The sequence below is a fragment of the Lithobates pipiens genome, unplaced genomic scaffold (assembly GCF_037356315.1).
Source record: "Lithobates pipiens isolate NorthernLeopardFrog02 unplaced genomic scaffold, aLitPip1_a1.2 Scaffold_30, whole genome shotgun sequence".
NCBI lineage: Eukaryota > Metazoa > Chordata > Amphibia > Anura > Ranidae > Lithobates > Lithobates pipiens.
In genome coordinates this window covers 27931480-27955848 of record NW_027507791.1, presented here as the reverse complement: position 1 = coordinate 27955848, position 24369 = coordinate 27931480, and the positions used below count along the sequence as shown (strand labels likewise).

General features: G+C 46.0%; 1 protein-coding gene across 1 annotated transcript in view; it reads left to right on the top strand.

Moving 5' to 3' along the window:
* The first annotated feature begins 18507 nt into the window (after positions 1-18507).
* Positions 18508-24369, top strand: part of LOC143942509 (ephrin-A3-like) — a 147280-nt gene continuing 141418 nt past the window's right edge. The window contains exon 1 of the mRNA XM_077463822.1: positions 18508-18661. Coding sequence (XP_077319948.1) covers positions 18564-18661 — 98 coding nt within the window. The 5' untranslated portion in view covers positions 18508-18563. The remainder of the gene's footprint in view (positions 18662-24369) is intronic.

The window sequence follows — 24369 nt, the reverse complement described above, 5'->3', positions numbered from 1 at the left end:
ATTGGCAATCTCTAGTGGTCGGGGTACACAACATTGGCAATCTATAGTGGTCGGAATACACGCCATTGGCAATCTCTAGTGGTCGGGGCACATGACATTGACAATCTCTAGTGGTCGGGGTACATGCCATTGGCAATCTCTAGTGATTGGGGTACATTACATTGACAATCTGTAGTTGTCAGGGTACATACCATTGTCAATCTCTAGTGGTTGGGATACAAGCCATTAGCAATCCCTAGTTGTCGGGGTACACGACATTGGCAATCCCTAGTGGTCGGGGTACACGACATTGGCAATCTATATTGGTCAGGTTACATGACATTAGCAATCTCTAGTGGTCGGGGTACACACCATTGGCAATCTCTAGTGGACGGGGTACACGACATTGGCAATCTCTTGTGGTCGGGTGCACGATATTGGAAATTTCTAGTGGTCGGGGTACACGACATTAGCAATCCCTAGTGGTCGGGGTACATGACATTGGCAATCCCTAGTGGTCGGGGTACACGACATTGGCAATCCCTAGTGGTCGGGTACACGACATTGGCAATCTATAGTGGTCAGGTTACATGACATTGCCAATCTCTAGTGGTCGGGGTACACGACATTGGCGATCTCTTGTGGTCGGGTGCACGATATTGGAAATTTCTAGTGGTCGGGGTACACGACATTAGCAATCCCTAGTGGTCGGGGTACACGACATTAGCAATCCCTAGTGGTCGGGGTACACGACATTAGCAATCCCTAGTGGTCGGGTACACGACATTAGCAATCCCTAGTGGTCAGGGTACATGACATTAGCAATCCCTAGTGGTCGGGGTACACGACATTAGCAATCCCTAGTGGTCAGGGTACATGACATTAGCAATCCCTAGTGGTCGGGGTACACGAGATTAGCAATCCCTAGTGGTCAGGGTACATGACATTAGCAATCCCTAGTGGTTGGGGTACACGACATTGGCAACCTATAGTGGTCAGGTTACATGACATTGCCAATCTCTAGAGGTCTGGGTAAATTGGCAACATAAGTCGCATCAAAATCCCTCCCTGCTCTTATACTTCTACACAATAAGGCCAAAGGTATGTGTAGACCCCCTTTCAAATGTGTTTAGGTATTAATACTACATCATACAAAGACATTTTAGTACAACCATCATACAAACTACATTTTGGACCAGTCTTTCTAGCCGGGGTTCCTTGAGCAGTGATGGATCGATCTCCTGCCTCGTGGTGCCCACATAGTTCTGGCACCAACAACACCCATTCTTTCCACTGACTACCAATGCAATAAAGCCCTCCTCTGATTGGCCACTGGAGCAGTGTGTCTAATGTACTATAAGTTGTAGCTATAATAATTTTAGAAAGGGATTTCCTGACCCCTGATTATTATTTTAAGGGTTCCTCTATGTTTTAAAGTTTGAGCAAGGCTGTTTTAGACAATTGAGCTCTTCCAACCTTATTGTAACAGATTGGCGAAGACCCTTTTCTGTTCCAGTATGACTGTGGCCCAAAGTCTGTGATCTCCACTCCAGATTATGGAGTTCAGGAGTTTCCAGAGAAGGGTTTCATTAATGCTACACCACACAAAGACATGGTAGACAATTGTGCTCTTTCAATCTTGTAGTAACAGTTTGAGGAAGACCCTTTTCTGTTCCAGCATGACTGTGCCCCCCCCCCCCCCGTATACAAAGCCAGCTCCATAAAGACATGGTGTGACCAGTTTGGTGTGGAGGAACTCCAGTGTCCTGCTCAGAGGCCCGACTTCAACTCTACTGAACACTTTTAGGGTGTATTGGAATGCCGATGGTGAAGCAGGTCTTCTGATCTGACAACAGTACCTGACCTCACAAATGGCCACAACTTCCCACCAAAATCTTGTGGAAAGCCTTACCAGAAGTATGGAGGACAGTGTGATATAACCATAAAGGGGGACAACGCCATATTAAGGCCTATGGTTTTGGAAACAAGCTTATATATAGGTGTAATGGGTGTTGGAACTCATGCATTCTGCACAGAGCCCTAACCTCAACCCTACTGAAAACCTATGGGATGAATTGGAAAACCGATGGTGAGCCAGTTCTTCTCATCCAACATCAACACATGACATCAACCCTACTGTACAGCTTTGGTATGATTTGGAATTCCGATTTGTGAGCCAGGTCTTCTTTTTTTTTTTTTTTTTGGTGCCCAACATAAGGTGTGATGTGTGAGCCAGGTCTTTTTTTTTTGGTGCCCAACATAAGGCCTGATGTGTGAGCCAGGTCTTCTCATCCAACATGAATACATGACCTCAACCCTATTATACACCTTTGGGATGATTTGGAATGCTGATTGTGAGCAAGATCTTTTTTTTTGTTGGTGTCCAACGTGAGGCCAGATGTGCTAGCCAAGTCTTTTCATCCAACATCAGTACCTGACCTCACAAATGGGCACAAATTCCCACAGGCACCCTCTTCAAATCTCGTGGAATGTCTTCCTAGAAGAATGAAGGATGTTATAGACACAAAGGGTGGCAACTCTATTTAATGGCCATGGTTTTAGAACAAGATATCCAAACGTATAGTAAATGTGATGGTCAGGTGTCCACCAAATTTTTGCCATTTGACGTACATTACCCTTTTACCGAAAAGCCCTTTCTAAACTCCACGCTTTGAAGGACTTATGGGATTCATCCACTTAAAAATCAAAAGGGGCGAACGAAGGTTCGCAGTCCAAAGTCCCAGGCTATGGAACGCTCTACCCGCGGACATCCGCTCGGAAGAAAACCATCTGGCCTTCAGGAAGAAGCTCAAGACCTATCTCTTCTGAAGACCCAGATGGACACTGGTGGCAAAAGCGTCCACACTTTGAAGGACTTATGGGATTCATCCACTTAAAAATCAAAAGGGGCGAACAAAGGTTCGCAGTCCAAGGTCCCAGGCTATGGAACGCTCTACCCGTGGACATCCGCTCGGAAGAAAACCATCTGGCCTTCAGGAAGAAGCTCAAGACCTATCTCTTCTAAAGACCCAGATGGACACTGGTGGCAAAAAGCGCCTTGAGGGAGGCGATTCAGCTCGCATATGTAGCGCTATACAAGTTTTACTCATTCATTCAAAAGTCACAACACATTTCTCCATTCCCTCCACGATCTTCTACAATTTTTGTTGTATAATTCATCCGATTCAAACCTGTGATGTGCAGAGAGACGTTGCCGTTTTTACCACCGAGTGATTGTCATCCGCAGAACAAAACAAGTCGGCAAGTCGAATCGCACACCTAAATCACCCCTTCATTTCAGATCAGTGGTCTGCAAAACATTCAGGGTGGAGGATGAACTCCTCGGTGATGGAGATGAACACATTTGGTTCCCCCCCCCCCCCCCCCCAACCCCAACGCTGAAGATCTGATCTGTAATTTTTTATCTTTTTGTTGTAATCCTTGTTTTCTATAAAACCAATTTTGCTGCCATTCCATTATCCGGCGAGCAGGAATGCTCATCATAATGGAGAACATTTTCCTGGCCGTGACGAGATCCTCACATTACAATCCGTCTCTGGTTATAACGCGGTAATATTATTATAGCTGTGACTTTACGTATCGGGCATCGGCGAGCTGTTGTCTCTCCGTTTTTTTTTTCGGGAGGTGGTGGTGACGGGGGTTGCGCTCACCCAGGATATGTAATTTTTTTTCGGGGATTGTCTCTGGTTGCTGACCTTTCCATCCTATTATGAGTCAGGAGACAAAACTCTTTGAGTCACCTGTAATGTACAATATTCCAGCTCGGTATGAGAGCGATTCTCATCAGCATATAAATAGCTGTGGTTTTAATCGTGTTTTCTCCGGCAAAAAAGACGCAACACTCCACTCGTACATTGTGCTTGATTTCTGCAATGTGCATTTCAAGCCTCCTTTTAGTCGGCTGCCAGGGCAATACCACCGCCATTTAAAACCTTGACAATGCTCTCCTTTTATGCCGAAAAAAAAAAAAAAATAAAATTCTCATGTATATAGAGCTAGATGTTTGTTTTAGCTGTTACTCAATAACCCAACCGATACCTGTCTGCATAGAGCATGAGCCATTACCCGTTCACGCTTGAATAGTCTGGCCCATATCTGTTCTGCTGATTAATTACACAATGAATATCTGCACCTCGTGGAATAAGCCAACCAGTTGTTCTTCCCTCCACAGAATCACTCATATCTCTCGAATAAATTGGTTCAACATCTATCTGCTTGCCCAAGTACTAAACCTAATATGCTTTAAATATATACTGGATACAGAAGCCGTGCCTTCCCCATGTATCACCGAAGACGTACCGCTGTCTGCTGCCATGAATAAATAACGCCTGGAGACGGCATCGCTGTATAATAAAAGCGCGTTATTAGAAAAAGGAGGCCGGCGAGGTCCTGTAGCACCTTCCTAGCTGGGCTGTTTTTTTGGTCTCTGTTTGGTATGGTTTGTTCCCGGGCCAGGAGTTTGATGTACTTCCCTCTGCCTCTAGAACGGGGGTCTCCAAACAGCGGCCCGGATGTGGCCCTTTGTTTGCTTTTATCTGGCCCTTGAGGCATTATTCCATCCACGGACGCCAATGATGGGGCACTATTCCTCCCACTGACACCAATGATGGGGCACTGTTCCTCCCACTGACACCAATGATGTGGCACTATTCCTCCCACTGACACCAATGATGTGGCACTATTCCTCCCACTGACACCAATGATGGGGCAGTATTCCTCCCACTGATACCAATTATGCGGCACTGTTCCTCCCACTGACACCAATGATGTGGCACTGTTCCTTCCATTGACACCAACGATGTGGCACTGTTCCTTCCTTTGACCCCAAAAACCGGGCACTATTTCTCACACTGGCACCAACAACGGGATACTATTCCTCCCAATGACACCAACAATGGAGCACTATTTCTCCCACTGGCACCAACAATGGGGCATTATTCTTTCCACTGACACCAATGATGGGGCACTATTCCTCCCACTGACGCCAAAAACGTGGGCACTATTCCCCCCACTGACACCAACTATTTCTCGCCTTAATACCAAAGATGGGGCATTGATTATTCCTACTGAGCATAGTCCCTTGCCCTCCCACCCTAAAGCCTGAAGGACAGTAAACTGGCCCTTTTGCTCCAAGAAGCTAGACCAGTGGTCATCAACCCTGTCCTCAGGGCCCACTAACAGGCCAAGTTTTATGCATTACCTTGGGGGAGATGCAGACTAGAATACGGCAATCACTGAGCAGCAAATTATATCACTTATGATGTATTTCAGTTATCTTGCAAACCTGGCCTGTTAGTGGGCCCTGAGGACAGGGTTGATGACCACTGAGCTAGACCATTCCAGCCTATTTCTGCTAAACATGTCCAGCCATCCTCCCCCCCCCCCGGTTCCCAGCTGGGAGCAGCTACTGTATTGTTGCGGCCTTAGTCATAACCAAGGCCCACCCACGCTGAAACGTTTCAACACATTCCGTGTAACGCCTCTTGGAGCCCAATGGAGAAGATTTTAAGGGCAATAACCCGGTGATACTGACCTTTTGATTTGGATGTTCCTCGACAGTACATGTTGGTTGCATATATGCAAAAGAAAAAAAACATTTATTTTTAGCATCTGAATATCTTATAATATTGGAATGCTCCTCACCCATTACAATTATTATGCATTTGAGAAGGATGTACATTACATCTCTGATGTACCCTTAAAGAGTTGAGCAACCAAGAGAGGTTCCTCAATCAAAGCGTCCTTCAACCACCGAAACCCTTGTATATCGTGTCAAACTTCGCACCCTTAAAGAGTTGAGCAACCAAGAGAGGTTCCTCAATCAAAGCATCCTTCAACCACCGAAACCCTTGTATATCGTGTCAAACTTCGCACCCTTAAAGAGTTGAGCAACCAAGAGAGGTTCCTCAATCAAAGCATCCTTCAACCGCCGAAACCCTTGTAGATCGTGTCAAACTTCGTACCCTTAAAGAGTTGAGCAACCAAGAGAGGTTCCTCAATCAAAGCGTCCTTCAACCACCGAAAACCCTTGTATATCGTGTCAAACTTCGTACCCTTAAAGAGTTGAGCAACCAAGAGAGGTTCCTCAATCAAAGCATCCTTCACCCACCTAAACCCTTGTATATCGTGTCAAACTTCGTACCCTTAAAGAGTTGAGCAACCAAGAGAGGTTCCTCAATCAAAGCATCCTTCACCCACCGAAACCCTTGTATATCGTGTCAAACTTCGTACCCTTAAAGAGTTGAGCAACCAAGAGAGGTTCCTCAAAGTGTCCTTCACCCACCGAAACCCTTGTATTTCGTGTCAAACTTCGTACCCTTAAAGAGTTGAGCAACCAAGAGAGGTTCCTCAATCAAAGCGTCCTTCAACCACCGAAAACCCTTGTATATCGTGTCAAACTTTGTACCCTTAAAGAGTTGAGCAACCAAGAGAGGTTCCTCAATCAAAGCATCCTTCACCCACCGAAACCTTGTATATCGTGTCAAACTTCGTACCCTTAAAGAGTTGAGCAACCAAGAGAGGTTCCTCAATCAAAGCGTCCTTCAACCACTGAAACCCTTTATATCGTGTCAAACTTCGTACCCTTAAAGAATTGAGCAACCAAGAGAGGTTCCTTAATCAAAGCGTCCTTCACCCACCGAAACCCTTGTAGATCGTGTCAAACTTCGTACCCTTAAAGAGTTGAGCAACCAAGAGAGGTTCCTCAATCAAAGCATCCTTCACCCACCAAAACCCTTGTATATCGTGTCAAACTTCCACCAAATGAAACCCGGTACACAAGTCCAGCACCATCCTCAACCTACACAGAGACGTCAAGGTCACGCGAAGATCTGGCTTTTAGATGGTAATGAAAGACCTGTAGAAGATAAGTGTAGGCCTAAGAAGAGGTCTGCCGGTCACCTATTGCCCGACAGCTCTAAAAGCAGCCTTTGGACTCCTCCAGATACAGCGTACAGAATTATATGCGCAAAAAAAAATAAAAAAATATCCTGGCAGCCAGACTGTCTGGTAAAGGCCAAATTCATCTGATGAGATGCTATTATGTTTAATTCGAGTGCGGATCATGTGGATAGACTTCTGCCTTCAGGAACATGACACGCTTTTCCCGTTGCAGCAATTTGCCCTCCCGTCTTCAAGGGTGGAATTCGCAGGTGCTGCTCAGCAAGTGGAAGCTTCGGCGAGTTTCGCGACGTCCATCGCGGCACTAGATAAACATTACAGATACCTCATAAATAACTCAACCAATATCTGCCCTCAGCCTGACATATTTCCAGCAGAAAATAACTGTCGGGATCTGGCCTTTTTTTTTTTTTTTCCTGAATAAACAAGCAGATGTCGGCAACCTTGCAGATAAGCCGAGCAATACCAATTCTCTGTATGCATTTCCCATCCAATATCTCACAGTCCCCAAATGAGATGAACAATATCAGCATCCGGGCTGACCCTTGTTATATAAAAGCTGACACTCATCCTCTAGTGGAATAGACCATCCAACACAATCCCATCACTAAATAAAATGAACAATTATCCGCCCGGTCTCTGAATTACACTTCCCGTTCCTGAAATAAAAAGAAGGAACCGAGAGCCTGCTCCTCTGTACACATACCCGAACCGCCAAGACGCGCCAGAAAAAAAAAACATAGCCGCCGGTTTATCTGTCCTCTCACTTAATAAACGGATTCGTATTTGCCTATTTGCTGGCTAAATTGACCAATACCTTCGACGTGAATTGGAACAGATCCTGAAGCTGCTGGAAGGCCTTCGCTTACGGGGGCTCTGTCTGCGGGAAGACGTGTTCCTTTTATCGAGTCCACTATTAGACTGTATTTTTCACTTCTTAGCCGTGATGAAGGACTCTCTGAGTTTTTTTATTTTTTTTACATTTTTATGGTCTATTTGCTGTAGAGTTGCTTAGAGGTAGAAACATAGAAGAGCGATGGCAGAAGAAAGAGACCAAGTGGTCCATCAAGTCTGCCCCATTTTATACTCATGATCGGAAATTCGGGCCAGCAAAAGACCGATGAGAGCTTTTGGTGTGAAAATGGAATCGTGCGTATGCGCCATCGGACTTTTGCTGGGCGAATTTTGGCCAGCAAAAGATCGAGAGCATGTTCTCAATTTTTTCGGTTGGGAAAAAGTTCCTATCCGAAAATGCGTCCGCGTGTATGCAATTCCGAGTCGCAAAAACTCACGCGTGCTCAGATTCAACTACGAGACGGAAGCTATTGGCTATTGAACTTCCTTTTTCTAGTCCCGTCGTACGTGTTGTACGTCACCGCGCTCTTGGCGGTTGGAATTTGGTGTGACTGTGTGTATGCAAGACAGCTTGAGTGAAATCCCGTCGGAAATTCCGTCAGGAAAACCATCAGAGCTTTTTCTGACCAAAATTTCGATAGTGTGTACGTGGCATTACATTTCTGTAAATCTTTTCTTCTATCTTTTCATGTGACAACACTGAAGAAATGACACTTGTCTACAATGTAAAGTAGTGAGTGTACAGCTTGTATAACAGTGTAAATTTCCTGTCCCCTCAAAATAACTCAACACACAGCCATTAATGTCTAAACCGCTGGCAACAAAAGTCAGTACACCCCTAAGTGAAAATCTCCAAATTGGGCCCAAAGTGTGAATATTTTGTGTGGCCGCCATTATTTTCCAGCACTGCCTTCACCCTCTTGGGCATGGAGGTCACCAAAGCTTCACAGGTCACCACTGGAGTCCTCTTCCCCTCCCCCATGATGACATCACAGAGCTGGTGGATGTTGGAGACCTTGCGCTCCTCCACCTTCCCTCTGAGGATCCCCCACAGATGATCAATAGGGTTTAGGTCTGGAGACATGCTTGGCCAGTCCATCACCTTTACCCTCAGCTTCTTTAGCAAGGCAGTGGTGGTCTTATAGGTGTGTTTGGGGTGGTTATCATGTTGGAATACTGCCCTGCGGTCCAGTCTCTGAAGGGAGGGGATCATGCTCTGCTTCAGTATGTCACAGTACATGTTGGCATTCATGGTCCCCTCAATGATCTGTAGCCCCCCAGTGCCGGCAGCACTCATGCAGCCCCAGACCATGACACCCCCACCACCATGCCTGACTGTAGACAAGACACACTTGTCTTTGTCCTCCTCACCTGGTTGCCCCCACACACGCTTGTCACCATCTGACACCAAATACCTTTATCTTGGTCTCATCAGACCACAGGACATGGTTCCAGTAATCCATCTCCTTAGTCTGCTTGTCTTCAGCAAACTGTTTGTGGTCTTTCTTGTGCATCATCTTTAGAAGAGGCTTCCTTCTGGGACGACAGCCATGCAGACCAATTTGATGCGGTGTGCGGTGTATGGTCTGAGCACTGACAGGCTGACTCCCCCACCCCTACAACCTCTGCAGCAATGCTGGCAGCCCTCATACGTCTATTTCCCAAAGACAACCTCTGGATATGACGCTGAGCATGTGACCTCAACTTCTTTGGTGGACCATGGTGAGGCCTGTTCTGAGGGGAACCTGTCCTGTTATACCGCTGTATGGTCTTGGCCACCGTGCTGCGGATCAGTTTCAGGGTCTTGGCAATCTTCTTATAGCCTAGGCCATCTTTATGTAGAGCAAAATTTTTTTTTTTCAGATCCTCAGAGAGTTCTTTGCCACGAGGTGCCATGTTGAACATAAAGTGACCAGTATGAGAGAGTGAGAGCGAAAACACCAAATTTAACACACCTGCTCCCCATTCACACCTGAGAACACTAACAAGTTACATGACACCGGGAGGAGGGAAAATGGCTAATTGGGCTCAATTTGGACATTTTCACTTACAGGTGTACTGACTTTTGTTGCCAGCGGTTTAGACATTAATGGCTGTGTGTTGAGTTATTTTAAGGGAACAGCAAATTTACACTGTTATACAACCCACACTGTTTTTTTATTTTCTCATTTTGGCATATGGGGTTCTCCCTTTTAAGATCCTCAGAGCACAAGTTCCACCACAAGTCAGATAATGGTGATCCGACTTCTATTCAAATCAATGGGCTGGATCAGGAGACGGCTTTTCATAGGGAACCATTGGTTTTGAATAGAGGCAGAGAAACGCTGTTAAAAGCGAAATCGGCTAAACGCGGAATTAACGCCGATGCAAAAATCGTCTAAAAGACATGTTTTTACAGCTGCTTTTTCCTGACGTTGGTCGTGGCTTTGTAGCTCGTTTTTTTTCTAATGCCCCGTGTACAAGAAGCCTTAGAAGGGAGGAGTTTCTGCATCTATTCCCTGAGGGAAAAAAGTACAAATAATAATATATGTTTTTTCTGAGTGTAGATCTATCTTTGTCCCAAGCATGTTTGAATCTCCACTTACTGTTGACTACTGACTGACTCGCTACCTCTGCTGGAAGTCTATTCCAATCATCAACTATTCTTTTGGTAAAATAACACTTTCTAAAATGAGTTTTGAACTTTCCTCCTGCTAGTTTGAGGTCATGTCCTCTTGTTATTGATCTTGGCTTCATACTGAAAATCCTGCCCTCCTCTATCATATTCATACCCTTCATGAACATAAAGGTTTCAATCATGTCCCCCTTCCCCTTCTTTTCTTCAGACTGTACATATTAAGTTCCTGAAGTCTTGAGCTTTGATATGTTTTATCCCCCAGAGCTTTCATCATTTTTGTTGTCCATCTCTGGACTCCTATCTTATCAATATCTTTTTGTAAGTGAGGTCTCCATAACTGATCATATTATGGGTCTATATAGAGGAATCGGGACCTCCTTCCTCCTGCAGGTGATCCCTCTAGTGATATAAAGATCTATATAGAGGAATCAGGACCTCCTTCCTCCTGCCGGTGACCCCTCTAGTGATATAAAGATCTATATAGAGGAATCAGGACCTCCTTCCTCCCGCTGGTGACCCCTCTAGTGATATAAAGATCTATATAGAGGAATCAGGACCTCCTTCCTCCTGCTGGTGATCCCTCTAGTGATATAAAGATCTATATAGAGGAATCAGGACCTCCTTCCTCCTGCTGGTGACCCCTCTAGTGATATAAAGATCTATATAGAGGAATCAGGACCTCCTTCCTCCTGCTGGTGATCCCTCTAGTGATATAAAGATCTATATAGAGGAATCAGGACCTCCTTCCTCCTGCCGGTGATCCCTCTAGTGATATAAAGATCTATATAGAGGAATTGGGACCTCCTTCATCCTGCTGGTGACCCCTCTAGTGATATAAAGATCTATATAGAGGAATCAGGACCTCCTTCCTCCTGCTGGTGATCCCTCTAGTGATATAAAGATCTACATAGAGGAATCAGGACCTCCTTCCTCCTGCTGGTGATCCCTCTAGTAATATAAAGATCTATATAGAGGAATCAGGACCTCCTTCCTCCTGCTGGTGACCCCTCTAGTGATATAAAGATCTATATAGAGGAATCGGGACCTCCTTCCTCCTGCCGGTGACCCCTCTAGTGATATAAAGATCTATATAGAGGAATCAGGCCCTCCTTCGTCCTGCTGGTGATCCCTCTAGTGATATAAAGATCTATAGAGGAATCAGGACCTCCTTCCTCCTGCTGGTGACCCCTCTAGTGATATAAAGATCTACATAGAGGAATCAGGACCTCCTTCCTCCTGCCGGTGACCCCTCTAGTGATATAAAGATCTATAGAGAGGAATCAGGACCTCCTTTCTCCTGATGGTGATCCTTCCAGTAATACATCCTAAAATTCTATTCACTTTTTAAACTGCTTTGCCACCCTTAGTTGCTCATGTTACGATCATCTGAAATAAGTACCCCCCAATCCTTTTACTCTGTACTGCTGGCCAACATGGTACCCCAATAATATGCTCTATCAAGGGTTTCTTTTTTACTAGGTTCATTATTTTACATTTAGAAACGTTGAGCTGCAGTTTCCACAGCTTTCAACAATCTTTCAGCAATGCCAAATCATGTTCCATGTTACAGACACCTCCAGGGATATCAACCCTATTGTACACCTTGGTGTCATCGGCAAATGGACATACCTTACCCACCAAAATGTTAGTTATATCACTTACACATGGATTAAATAGAACAGGACCCAGTACAGAGCCTTGTGGTACACCACAAGTGACTGTTTTTTTGTTCCGAATTAATACAGTTTACAACCACACTCTAGTATCTATCTTTTAGCCAACTGCATATGCACTGAACCGTCGAAGGGTAAGTTCTAGCTTGTAGACTGTTGAAGATCTGAACTGATAACCAATGCAGGTTTACATGTCCACTTCCATTGCCGCAAGAGCAGTGCCGAATCTTTCTGTTTAATTCACAGTGAAGTGTCGTAGGGTGTGATCGGTGGGACACAGCAGCTTTGCCCAGCTGGAACTACACCATTTGACAAAGAAGGTCCATACAGGGACAAACAATAGTCGTATTAATGAGTATTGTGTGAGGTAATAGTCATATTAGCCTGTATAGTGTGAGGTAATAGGTGTATTAGCAGGTATTGTGTGAGGTATTAATTGTATTAGCTGAAATAGTGTTGGGTAATAGTCGTATTACTGGGTAAAATGAGGTAAAATTTGCATTAGCGGGCACGGCATGAGGTAAAAGTAGTATTAGCAGGTATGGTGTGAGGTAATAGTCGTATTGGTGTGTATAGTGTGAGGTAAAAGTCGTATTGGTGTGTATAACGTGAGGTAATAGTTGTATTGGTGTGTATAGTGTGAGGTAATAATCGTATTGGTGTGTATAGTGTGAGATAAAAGTTGAATTGGTGTGTATAATGTGAGGTAAGTCGTATTAGCGGGTATGGTGTTAGGTAATAGTCAGATTAGCAATATAGTTGTATTAGGGGGTGCGGTGTGAGGTAATGGTCGTATTGGTGTGTACAGTGTAAAGTAAAAGTCGTATTAGCGGGTATGGTGTGAGGTAATAGTAAGTGGGTTACGGCGTGAGGTAATAGTCATATTGGCAGGTACGCCGTGAGTTAAAGCCGTATTGGTGTGTATAGTGTGAGGTAAAAGTCATGTTGGTGTGTATAGTGTGAGGTAATAGTTGTATTGGTGTGTATAGCGTGAGGTTAAAGTCGTATTGGTGTTGTATAGTGTGAGGTAAAAGCAGCGTTGGTGTGTATAACGTGAGGTAAAAGTCATATTGGTGTTGGTGTGTACAGTATGAGGTAAAAGTTGTATTGGTGTGCACAGTATGAGGTAATAGTTGTATTGGTGTGTATAGTATGAGATAATAGTCGTATTAGCGGGTATTTTGTGAGGTATTGATCGTATTAGCTGAAATAGTGTTGGGTAATAGTCGTATTACTGGGTACGGCATGAGGTAAAATTTGTATTAGAGGGTACGGCGTGAGGTAAAAGTCGTATTAGCAGGTATGGTGTGAGGTAATAGTCGTATTGGTGTGTATAGTGTGAGGTAAAAGTCATATTGGTGTGTATAGCTTGAGGTTAAAGTCGTATTGGTGTGTATAACGTGAGGTAAAAGTTGAATTGGTGTGTATAATGTGAGGTAAGTCATATTAGCGGGTATGGTGTGAGGTAATAGACATATTAGCGGGTATAGCATGAGGTAAAAGTCCAATTAGCAATATACAGTGCCTTGCGAAAGTATTCGGCCCCCTTGAACTTTTCAACCTTTTGCCACATTTCAGGCTTCAAACATAAAGATATAAAAATTTTATTTTTTGTGAAGAATCACCAACAAGTGGGACACAATTGTGAAGTGGAACGAAATCTATTGGATTTTTGAAACTTTTTTAACTAATAAAAAAATGAAAAGTGGGGCGTGCAAAATGATTCGGCCCCCTTGCGTTAATACTTTGTAGAGCCACCTTTTGCTGCGATTACAGCTGCAAGTCGCTTGGGGTATGTCTCTATCAGTTTTGCACATCGAGAGACTGAAATTCTTGCCCATTCTTCCTTGCAAAACAGCTGGAGCTCAGTGAGGTTGGATGGAGAGCGTTTGTGAACAGCAGTTTTCAGCTCTTTCCACAGATTCTCGATTGGATTCAGGTCTGGACTTTGACTTGGCCATTCTAACACCTGGATACGTTTATTTGTGAACCATTCCTTTGTAGATTTTGCTGTATGTTTGGGATCATTGTCTTGTTGGAAGATAAATCTCCGTCCCAGTTTCAGGTCTTTTGCAGACTCCAACAGGTTTTCATCCAGAATGGTCCTGTATTTGGCTGCATCCATCTTCCCCTCAATTTTAACCATCTTCCCTGTCCCTGCTGAAGAAAAGCTGGCCCAAACCATGATGCTGCCACCACCATGTTTGACAGTGGGGATGGTGTGTTGAGGGTGATGAGCTGTGTTGCTTTTACGCCAAACATATAGTTTTGCATTGTGGGCAAAAAGTTGGATTTTGGTTTCATCTGACCAGAGCACCTTCTTCCACATGTTTGGTGTGTCTCCCAGGTGACTTGTGGCAAAACTTTAGACGAGACTTTTTTATGGATATCTTTGAGAAATGGCTTTCTTCTTGCCACTCTTCCATAAAGGTCAGATTTGTGCAGTGTACGACTGATTGTTGTCCTATGGACAGACTCTCCCACCTCAGCTGTAGTTCTCTGCAGTTCATCCAGAGTGATCATGGGCCTCTTGGCTGCATCTCTGATCAGTCTTCTCCTTGTCTGAGCTGAAAGTTTAGAGGGACGGCCAGGTCTTGGTAGATTTGCAGTGGTCTGATACTCCTTCCATTTCAAAATGATGGCTTGCACAGTGCTCCTTGGGATGTTTAAAGCTTGGGAAATCTTTTTGTATCCAAATCCGGCTTTAAACTTCTCCACAACAGTATTACGAACCTGCCTGGTGTGTTCCTTGGTCTTCATGATGCTCTCTGCGCTTTCAACAGAACCCTGAGACTATCACAGAGCAGGTGCATTTATACAGAGACTTGATTACACACAGGTTGATTCTATTTATCACCATCAGTCATTTAGGACAACATTGGATCATTCAGAGATCCTCGCTGAACTTCTGGAGTGAGTTTGCTGCACTGAAAGTAAAGGGGCCGAATAATTTTGCAAGCACCACTTTTCAGTTTTTTATTAGTTAAAAAAGTTTCAAAAATCCAATAGATTTCGTTCCACTTCACAATTGTGTCCCACTTGTTGGTGATTCTTCACAAAAAATTTAAATGTTATATCTTTATGTTTGAAGCCTGAAATGTGGCAAAAGGTTGAAAAGTTCAAGGGGGCCGAATACTTTCGCAAGGCACTGTAGTTGTATTAGCCCTTGTACACACGGTCGGACATTCTGACAACCCAATCCGACGGATTTTGTCCGACGGATTTTGTCCGAAACTGTTGCATACACACGGTCGGACAAAGTTGTTGGAAAATCCGATTGTACATAAAGTGATGACGTTATTTCGTTACGACGGGACTACGTTCAGGCTAGTAGCCAATAGCTTTAGTCTAGGAATTTGATCTGAGCATGCGTGGCACTTTGTCCATCGGAGTAGCCTACACATGATCGGAGTATGTCCGATCGGAGCATTTTGTTGGAAAAGTTGGAAAACTTGGTCCGTCGGATACTCAGACGGAAACAGTCCGATGGAGACCACACACAGTCGGATTATCAGACAAAACAGTCCGATAGGACGCATTCCGTCGGAATCTCCGACCGTGTGTACAAGGGCTGAGAGGGTGCAGTGTGAGGTAAAAGTCGTAATATCGGGTATGGTGTGAGGTAATAGTAAGTGGGTACGGCGTGAGGTAATAGTCGTATTGGCAGGTACGCCGAGAGTTAAAGCCGTATTGGTGTGTATAGTGTGAGGTAAAAGATGTGTTGTTGTGTATAACATGAGGTTAAAGTCATATTGGTGTGTATATTGTGAGGCTAGTTATATTGGTGTGTATAGCGTGAGGTAAAAGTCATATTGGTGTGTACAGTATGAGGTAAAAATCATATTGGTGTGTATAGTGTGAGCTAATAGTCGTATTGGTGTGTATAGCGTGAGGTTAAATTTATGTTGGTGTGTACAGTATGAGGTAATAGTTGTATTGGTGTGTATAGTGTGAGATAATAGTCGTGTTGTTGTGTATAATGTGAGGTAATAGTCGTATTGGTGTGTATAGTGTGAGGTAATAGTTGTATTATTGTGAATAATGTAAGTCGTATTAGCGGGTATGATGTGAGGTAATAGTCATATTAGACGGTATAGCATGAGGTAACAGCTGTATTAGAGGGTACAGCATATAAGGTAAAAGTCATATTAGAGGGTGCGGTATGTCAGGTAAAAGTCGTGCTAGCGGGTACGGCGTGAGGTAATAGTCGAATTAGCGGGTACAGCGTGAGGTAACAGCTGTATTTGCGGGTACAGCGTGAGGTAAAAGTCGTATTATCGGTTTTGGGGTGAGGTAATAGTCATATAGCGGATACGGTGTGGTGTAAAAGTCGTATTAGAGGGTACAGCATATGAGGTAAAAGTCGTATTAGCGGGTACGGCGTGAGGTAAAAGTCGTATTAGCGGGTACGGTGTGAGGTAAAAGTCGTATTACCTGGTACGGCGTGAGGTAAAAGTCGTATTAGCTGGTACGGCGTGAGGAAAAAGTCGTATTAGCAGATACGGTGTGGGGTAAAAGTCGTATTAGAGGGTACAGCATATGAGGTAAAAGTCGTATTAGCGGGTACGACGTGAGGTAAAAGTCGTATTAGCGGGTACGGCATGAGGTAAAAGTCGTATTAGCGGGTACGGCGTGAGGTAAAAGTCGTATTACCTGGTACGGCGTGAGGTAAAAGTCGTATTAGCTGGTACGGCGTGAGGAAAAAGTCGTATTAGCAGATACGGTGTGGGGTAAAAGTCGTATTAGAGGGTACAGCATATGAGGTAAAAGTCGTATTAGCGGGTAAGGCATGAGATAATAGTCGAATTAGCAGGTTACCGCGTGAGGTAACAGCTGTATTAGAGGGTACAGCATATAAGGTAAAAGTCATATTAGAGGGTGCGGCATGTCAGGTAAAAGTCGTGCTAGTGGGTACGGCGTGAGGTAATAGTCGAATTAGCGGGTACAGCGTGAGGTAACAGCTGTATTTGCGGGTACAGCGTGAGGTAAAAGTCGTATTATCGGTTTTGGGGTGAGGTAATAGTCATATAGCGGATACGGTGTGGTGTAAAAGTCGTATTAGAGGGTACAGCATATGAGGTAAAAGTCGTATTAGCGGGTACGACGTGAGGTAAAAGTCGTATTAGCGGGTACGGTGTGAGGTAAAAGTCGTATTACCTGGTACGGCGTGAGGTAAAAGTCGTATTAGCTGGTACGGCGTGAGGAAAAAGTCGTATTAGCAGATACGGTGTGTGGGGTAAAAGTCGTATTAGAGGGTACAGCATATGAGGTAAAAGTCGTATTAGCGGGTACGACGTGAGGTAAAAGTCGTATTAGCGGGTACGGCGTGAGGTAAAAGTCGTATTAGCGGGTACGGCGTGAGGTAAAAGTCGTATTAGCTGGTACGGCGTGAGGTAAAAGTCGTATTAGCGGGTACGGCGTGAGGTAAAAGTTGTATTAGCGGGTACGGAGTGAGGTAAAAGTTGTATTAGCGGGTACGGCGTGAGGTAAAAGTTGTATTAGCGGGTACGGCGTGAGGTAAAAGTTGTATTAGCGGGTACGGCGTGAGGTAAAAGTCGTATTAGCGGGTACGGCGTGAGGTAAAAGTCGTATTAGCGGGTACGGCGTGAGGTAAAAGTCATATTAACGGGTACGGCGTGAGGTAAAAGTCATATTAGCGGGTACGGCGTGAGGTAAAAGTCATATTAACGGGTACGGCGTGAGGTAAAAGTCATATTAGCGGGTACGGCGTGAGGTAAAAGTCATATTAGCGGGTACGGCGTGAGGTAAAAGTCATATTAGCGGGTACGGCGTGAGGTAAAAGTCATATTAGCGGGTACGGCGTGAGGTAAAAGTCGTAGGGATATCAGTGAGGGTTATCCGTACACACACGACCGTGTGTATGCAAGACAAGTTTGTGCCGACATCCGTCGGGAAAGAATCCCACGGATTTTGTTGTCAGAATGTGCGATCGTGTGTACGCGGCAATAGTGGGGTAATAATTAGGGTATGAGTGTGTGTGTGGGGGGGGGGAGGGAATTGTTGGGGGTAGGAAGATTAGCAAGGGTAATAATGGGGGTTTAGATTAGTAGGGGTAATATTTGAGGGGGGTAGATTAGTAGGGGTAATAATGGGGGTAGATTAGTAGGGGTAATAATGGGGGTAGATTAGTAGGGGTAATAATGGGGGGTAGATTAGTAAGGGTAATAATGGGGGGTAGATTAGTAAGGGTAATAATGGGGGTAGATTAGTAAGGGTAATAATGGGGGCTGTAGATTAGTAAGGGTAATTGGGGGGTGGGGTAGATGAGTAGGGGTAATATTTGGGGGGTAGATGAGTGAGGTGATGGGGGGGAGAAGATGAGGGGTGATGGGCTGTGCGCGCTCACCGGTCCTCCTCCTGTCAGATGCGCGCTCCCTCCTCCCCTCCTCTCTCTCTCTCTGGGAGTGGGCGGGCCGTAGCTGGGAGTGGGGGCGGAGCTGTGGGGAGCGAGCAGCGCGCTCCCGCGGAGTGTGTGGCAGTGCGATGCTCGGTGCAGGATGGCTCTGATCTCTCTGCTCATTCCTCTCCTCTCCTCCCTCCTCCCCGGGACCTCCGCCAACCGGCACGCCGTGCACTGGAACTCCTCCAACTACCAGTGAGTGTGGGGGAGGGGAGGGGTGCTATTTGGGGGGTGCACAGGCAGGAGGAGGATGCATGGATTTGGGGTGCATCTGATAAGTGTTTGTAATACCCCAGTATTGGGGGAGGGGGGGGTAGTATTAGTGGGGTGCACACTCCCTGTGGATTGCATAGTTGGGGGTGCACACTCAGGATCATATAGATTTGGGGGTGCACATGTATAGTTGGGGGTGCACATGTTCAGGAAGAATCTATTGGGGGGCTCTCAGTCATCGGGGTTGTACATCTATCTCCTGGGGGCTCGTAGTAATGAGGGGGTGTACGGATATTGGGGGGACTCGTAGTAATGAGGGGGTGTACGGATATTGGGGGGACTCGTAGTAATGAGGGGGTGTACGGATATTGGGGGGACTCGTAGTAATGAGGGGGTGTACGGATATTGGAGGGGCTCGTAGTAATGAGGGGTGCACATACATCTACCTGGGATCTCACTATTGTGGGGGTGTTCATATAGGTATGTCTGCTCAGTAATGAAGGGGTGTAGGCATCCCGAGTGGTGTGATGTGGGGGTGTACATATATTGGGGGCTTTCCGAACTGAGGGGTTATACGTGTACTGGGGGGGTCTCTCAGTGATGAAGATATATACACATGAATATGTCTTGTGTTGAGGGTTCTGTTTGGGGGTCCCCCTGGTGTTTGTGTTTTGGGAGGTTTTGTCGTATGGGGGGTTCTCCTGGTGTTTCTGTTGGGGGGGTTCCATTATTTGATGGTTCTCCCGGTGTTTCTATTCGGGGGTTCCATTATTTGATGGTTCTCCCGGTGTTTCTATTCGGGGCTTCCATTATTTGATGGTTCTTCTGGTGTTTCTGTTGGGGGTTCCATTATTGATGGTCCTCTTGGGGGTTCCATTATTTGATGGTCCTCCCCAGTGTTTCTGTTGGGGGTTCCATTATTGATGGTCCTCATGGGGGTTCCATTATTTGATGGTCCTCTTGGGGGTTCCATTATTTGATGGTCCTCTTGGGGGTTCCATTATTTGATGGTCCTCTTGGGGGTTCCATTATTTGATGGTCCTGCTGGTGTTTGTGTGTAAGGGGGTTTTTATCGTTCGTGTCCTCAAAGTGTTTGTTAAGGGTCTCATTGTCCCATGGTCCTCCTGATGTTTTTTTTTTTTTTTTGGGCGAGTTTCATCATATTGGGGGGGGGGGGGTCTTTTGGAGTTGGGCGTTCTATCGCCCCCTGCTCCTTAACAGTGTTTCTGTGTGTTTGAGGTCTCTGTCATCCCATGGTCCATCATATGGGAATGGGGGGGGGGGTCCCATCCCATGGTTTCGTGATATGGGAATGGGGGTCCTCCTGGTGTTGGGGTTTCTATTGTCCCATGGTCCTCCTAGTGTTTTGTGTATTGGGGGTGTTTTCATCATAGAGGGGGTTCTCCAGTGTTTTGGTTCCGTCATCCCGTGGTCCTCCCGGTGTTTGTGTGTTGGGGGGGGGGGGGGGGGTTCTCCAGTGTTTGGTGGTTCTGTCATCCCGTGGTCCTCCCGGTGATGCTGCAGTCCTCGGTGGTGGGATGGAGTGGGAAGTAGCAGGCAGAGGCTACAGTGAAGATGCTGCCCTCTCTTGCTGCGGACTGCGGAGGATCTTTGTGTTGGGGGTACGGAGGATCACAAGGACGTCTCGGGCTCTTCCATTTGACAGTCTCTGTAAATCCATCCCACACTCTCGGAGTTGGTGGCAGGCAAGCAGTTAATGGACCCTTGTTGGGCAGGTTGGGGGGGGGGGGGGGGCAGATGAATGAATAGGAAGCGGATTGGTGTCAGATCTGATCTATACTGCAGTGTGCTCGGCGTCCCGATGGCCACTTTGTGACAAGATCTACTTACTTTGTCTTTATCCTCCGGCTTCCTCCTCCATACACCGACCTCTGGGCACATACATGTAGCCATACCGTGTGTGGAGGTCCGCAGTCATCTCCACATTTATCTCAGACGTCTAGTGACACCTCCAGCCTTCTGTCACATTGTGCGCCCCCCCCCCCCCCCCCGCCTCCGACCTGCTCCGTTTTGTGTGTCCAGAATTCACATGTGTGTCCCGATTGTTACAATGTCTCTCCGGGAAGGTGTAGATCTCATTGTATCATGTATGTGCCGTCTTGCTCTAACATTGACACGCGTGTGGCTCTCCTGGTCACGGCGGGTTGGTGTTTTTCTCCTTGCTGGTGAATTTATTTTTCTTCATCCGTTTTTCACATGTGTAACCCTCCGGGGCGGTGGGGTGTCTGCGGAATGGTATGATGGTGCCTACAAACCTTAATGATGGTTCTTCAACAGGAAACGATTTTCACCGAGGACAGTTCCTTGGTACACCAAGGCACATGCTAATCCTTAGTATGCTGCCAAGGGAACCCTCCGCGTGTAACATACAACCCCAATATATGCTGTGAAGTGTTGGCTGTGAACAAATTTCCATACAAGCTCTACGTGTGCTGTGAAAGGTGGCTTGTAAGCCCTTGGTACAGGAGTGGGCAACTTTGGAAGCTACAATTCCCATCGTGCTTTGGCCTCAGGAAGCCATGCCTGTGGCTGTCAGTCTTGCAAAGCCTCATGGCACTTGTAGTTCCACATCGGCCTGGTGTATCTAGGTTGCTTACCTCCTTCCTTTGCATGTATCGTGCGACCCCCTACATATGCTGCCAAAGGAACCCCTTAGCGTGTATCCTACATCCCTTACATATGATGAGAATAGTGGTGTGTGGTACTTTAGCATGTATTGAACAACCCCTACATATGCTTCCAAGGAAACCCTTATTGTGTATCATACAACCCCTACGTATGCTTACAAGAAATCCCTTAGTGTGTATTATACAACCCCTACGTATGCTTACAAGGAAACCCTTAGTGTGTATTATACAACCCCCACGTATGCTGTCAAGAGAACCCTTATTGTGTATCATACAACCCGAATGTATGCTGGGAAGAGTGGTGTGTAGTCCCTTAGCATGCATCTTACAACCTCTACGTATGCTGCCAAAGGAACCCTTGGCATGTATCATGCAACCCCTACTTATGCTGCCAAGGGAACCCTTGACGTGTATCATGCAGTCCCTACGTATGCTGCCAAGGGAACCCTTAGCATGTATCATACAACCCCTACCTATGCTGGGAAGAGTGGTGTGTGGTCCCTTTCATTTATCCTACAACCCCTATGTATACTGCCAAGGGAACCCTTAGCGTGTATCATACAATCCCTATGTATGCTGTGAAGGGTGGTGTGTGGCCCTTTAGCGTGTATCGTACAACCCCTATGTATGTTGTGATGGGTGGTGTGTGGCCCTTTAGCGTGTATCGTACAACCCCTACGTATGTTGTGATGGGTGGTGTGTGGCCCTTTAGCATGTATCGTACAACCCTACGTATGCTGTGATGGGTGGTGTTGCCCTTTAGCATGTATCGTACAACCCCTACGTATGCTGTGATGGGTGGTGTGTGGCCCTTTAGTGTGTATCATACAACCCCTACGTATGCTGTGGTGTGTGTGGCCCTTTAGCGTGTATCGTACAACCCTACGTATGCTGTGATGGGTGGTGTGTGGCCCTTTAGCATGTATCGTACAACCCCCTACGTATGCTGTGATGGGTGGTGTGTGGCCCTTTAGCGTGTATCGTACAACTCCTACGTATGCTGTGATGGGTGGTGTGTGGCGCTTTAGCGTGTATCGTACAAACCCTACGTATGCTGTGATGAGTGGTGTGTGGCCCTTTAGTGTGTATCGTACAACCCCCACGTATGCTGTGAGAGGTGGTGTGTGGCCCTTTAGCGTGTATCGTACAACTCCTACGTATGCTGTGATGGGTGGTGTGTGGCGCTTTAGCGTGTATCGTACAAACCCTACGTATGCTGTGATGGGTGGTGTGTGGCCCTTTAGCGTGTATCGTACAACCCCCACGTATGCTGTGAGAGGTGGTGTGTGGCCCTTTAGCGTGTATCGTACAACCCCCACGTATGCTGTGAGAGGTGGTGACTGAATTACAGCTTCACACAGCATATGGGGAACGCTCGCAATTTCCGACTCATCTTTTTTTTTTTTTCTTAATAATTTTGCTTTGACTTTGATTTCCTGCCGCGGTCCTCCCGCGTTGCTGCTCGCCGTCGTCCGCAGATTCCACCGGCACCGATTAACCTTCACAGCTGACTATGTGAATTCCTCCGACTTGCGTCTTCGATCTGTGATTGTGCGTGCATGGCCCTAAGCGTGGTGCAGATCACCTGACTGTGCCGATCGCGGTTGTGTGTGTGTGCGCGTGGAAAAAGCCTCCGTACTAGGAGCCGCGTCGGCGCTTCCACGCTGATTATTTTGATTGGGGTTGTAAATCCTAACGGTAGCGGTGACAGATGCCGGGATGGTATGGTGGAGGGACGAATCTCTGGCTGTACGCTGTGACTGCGCAGTACGACGTTATGAGCACTTACGACACCCGCGATGTGTGTTCAATCATTCATTAGTCGTCGTCGTGCCGGAGTGACGTCCTGCAGAGAACGACGGATCAGGTATGTATAAAATTCCAGCGCGTTGCCCCTCGTGGGGGGGCGGGGAGGGGGGGGGGGCCCTCACAAGTGACGTGTGGCAAATCTGCTCACGTTTGGACCAATCCTGGTCCTTTGTGCCTTCATGTCAGGTCAGAAGATCTCTAGGTGTGGAATCGTTGGGGGGGGGAACTACCGTAGGACCAATCAAGTTTCTCCTTTCTTTCTCAATCTTGTGTTGGGATAGTGAAACATGGAGTCTGATTGGGCGGTTTTCTTTGCTTTCGTTTTTGTGTGTAATTGGATACAATGTATGTGTTATTTTTATTTTTTTAATCTAATACAATCAGGTCAGAAGAACTTTTAGGTGTGGAATCGTTGGGGGCCTACTGTAGGACCAGTCGAGTTTCTCCTTTCTTTTACAGTCTTCTGCTTGGATAGTGAAACGTGGATTCTGATTGGGCGATGTCTTTCCTCTCGTTTTGTGTGACTGGCGTGGAATGTATTTTTTTTTTTTTTTATCTGATACAATCAGGTCAGAAGATCTCTAGGTATGGAATCGTTGAGGACTACTGTAGGACCAATCGCATTTCTCCTGTTTTTTTCCCCTCAATCTTGTGATTGTGTCGTGAAACGTGGAATCTGGGCGATATTTTTGCTCTTTCGTTGGTTGTTTGTGTGTGACTGGTGTACAATGTTTATTTTAATTTTTTTTTGTTGCTTTTATTATTAATTTTTAAATCCTGATAAGGTCAGAAGATCTAGGTCTAAAAATCGGTTGGGGACTACTGTAAGACCAATCGCATTTGTCTCTTTTTTTTTTTTAAACCTGATATAGTAATTGTCCTCTCCGGTTCTCACCGTTATCCGAGTGTGCATTGTTTGTTACCGATAAAAAAAAAAAAAAAAGAAAAGATTGCTGGACTTGTTTTCTTCATCAAATATGCTGAAGCCATCAACAAGTACGTGGGTGAATTGAGATCCGACGTAGGTGGGCAAATTTGGACAATCGTCGTATCAGCGGGGAAAACAATCCTATCCCGAGCCCATGCCAGCCCACACACCCGCGGTGCCGCCTGTCACACCTGATCGTTTCTGGAATTCGGCTCCTGTCCTCCAAAACGTGTTTTAATTTCCGCGAGGTGTTACGCAGCTAAAAAAATCACGATCCCTCCAGGATGGGAACGTCGGAATCGCGG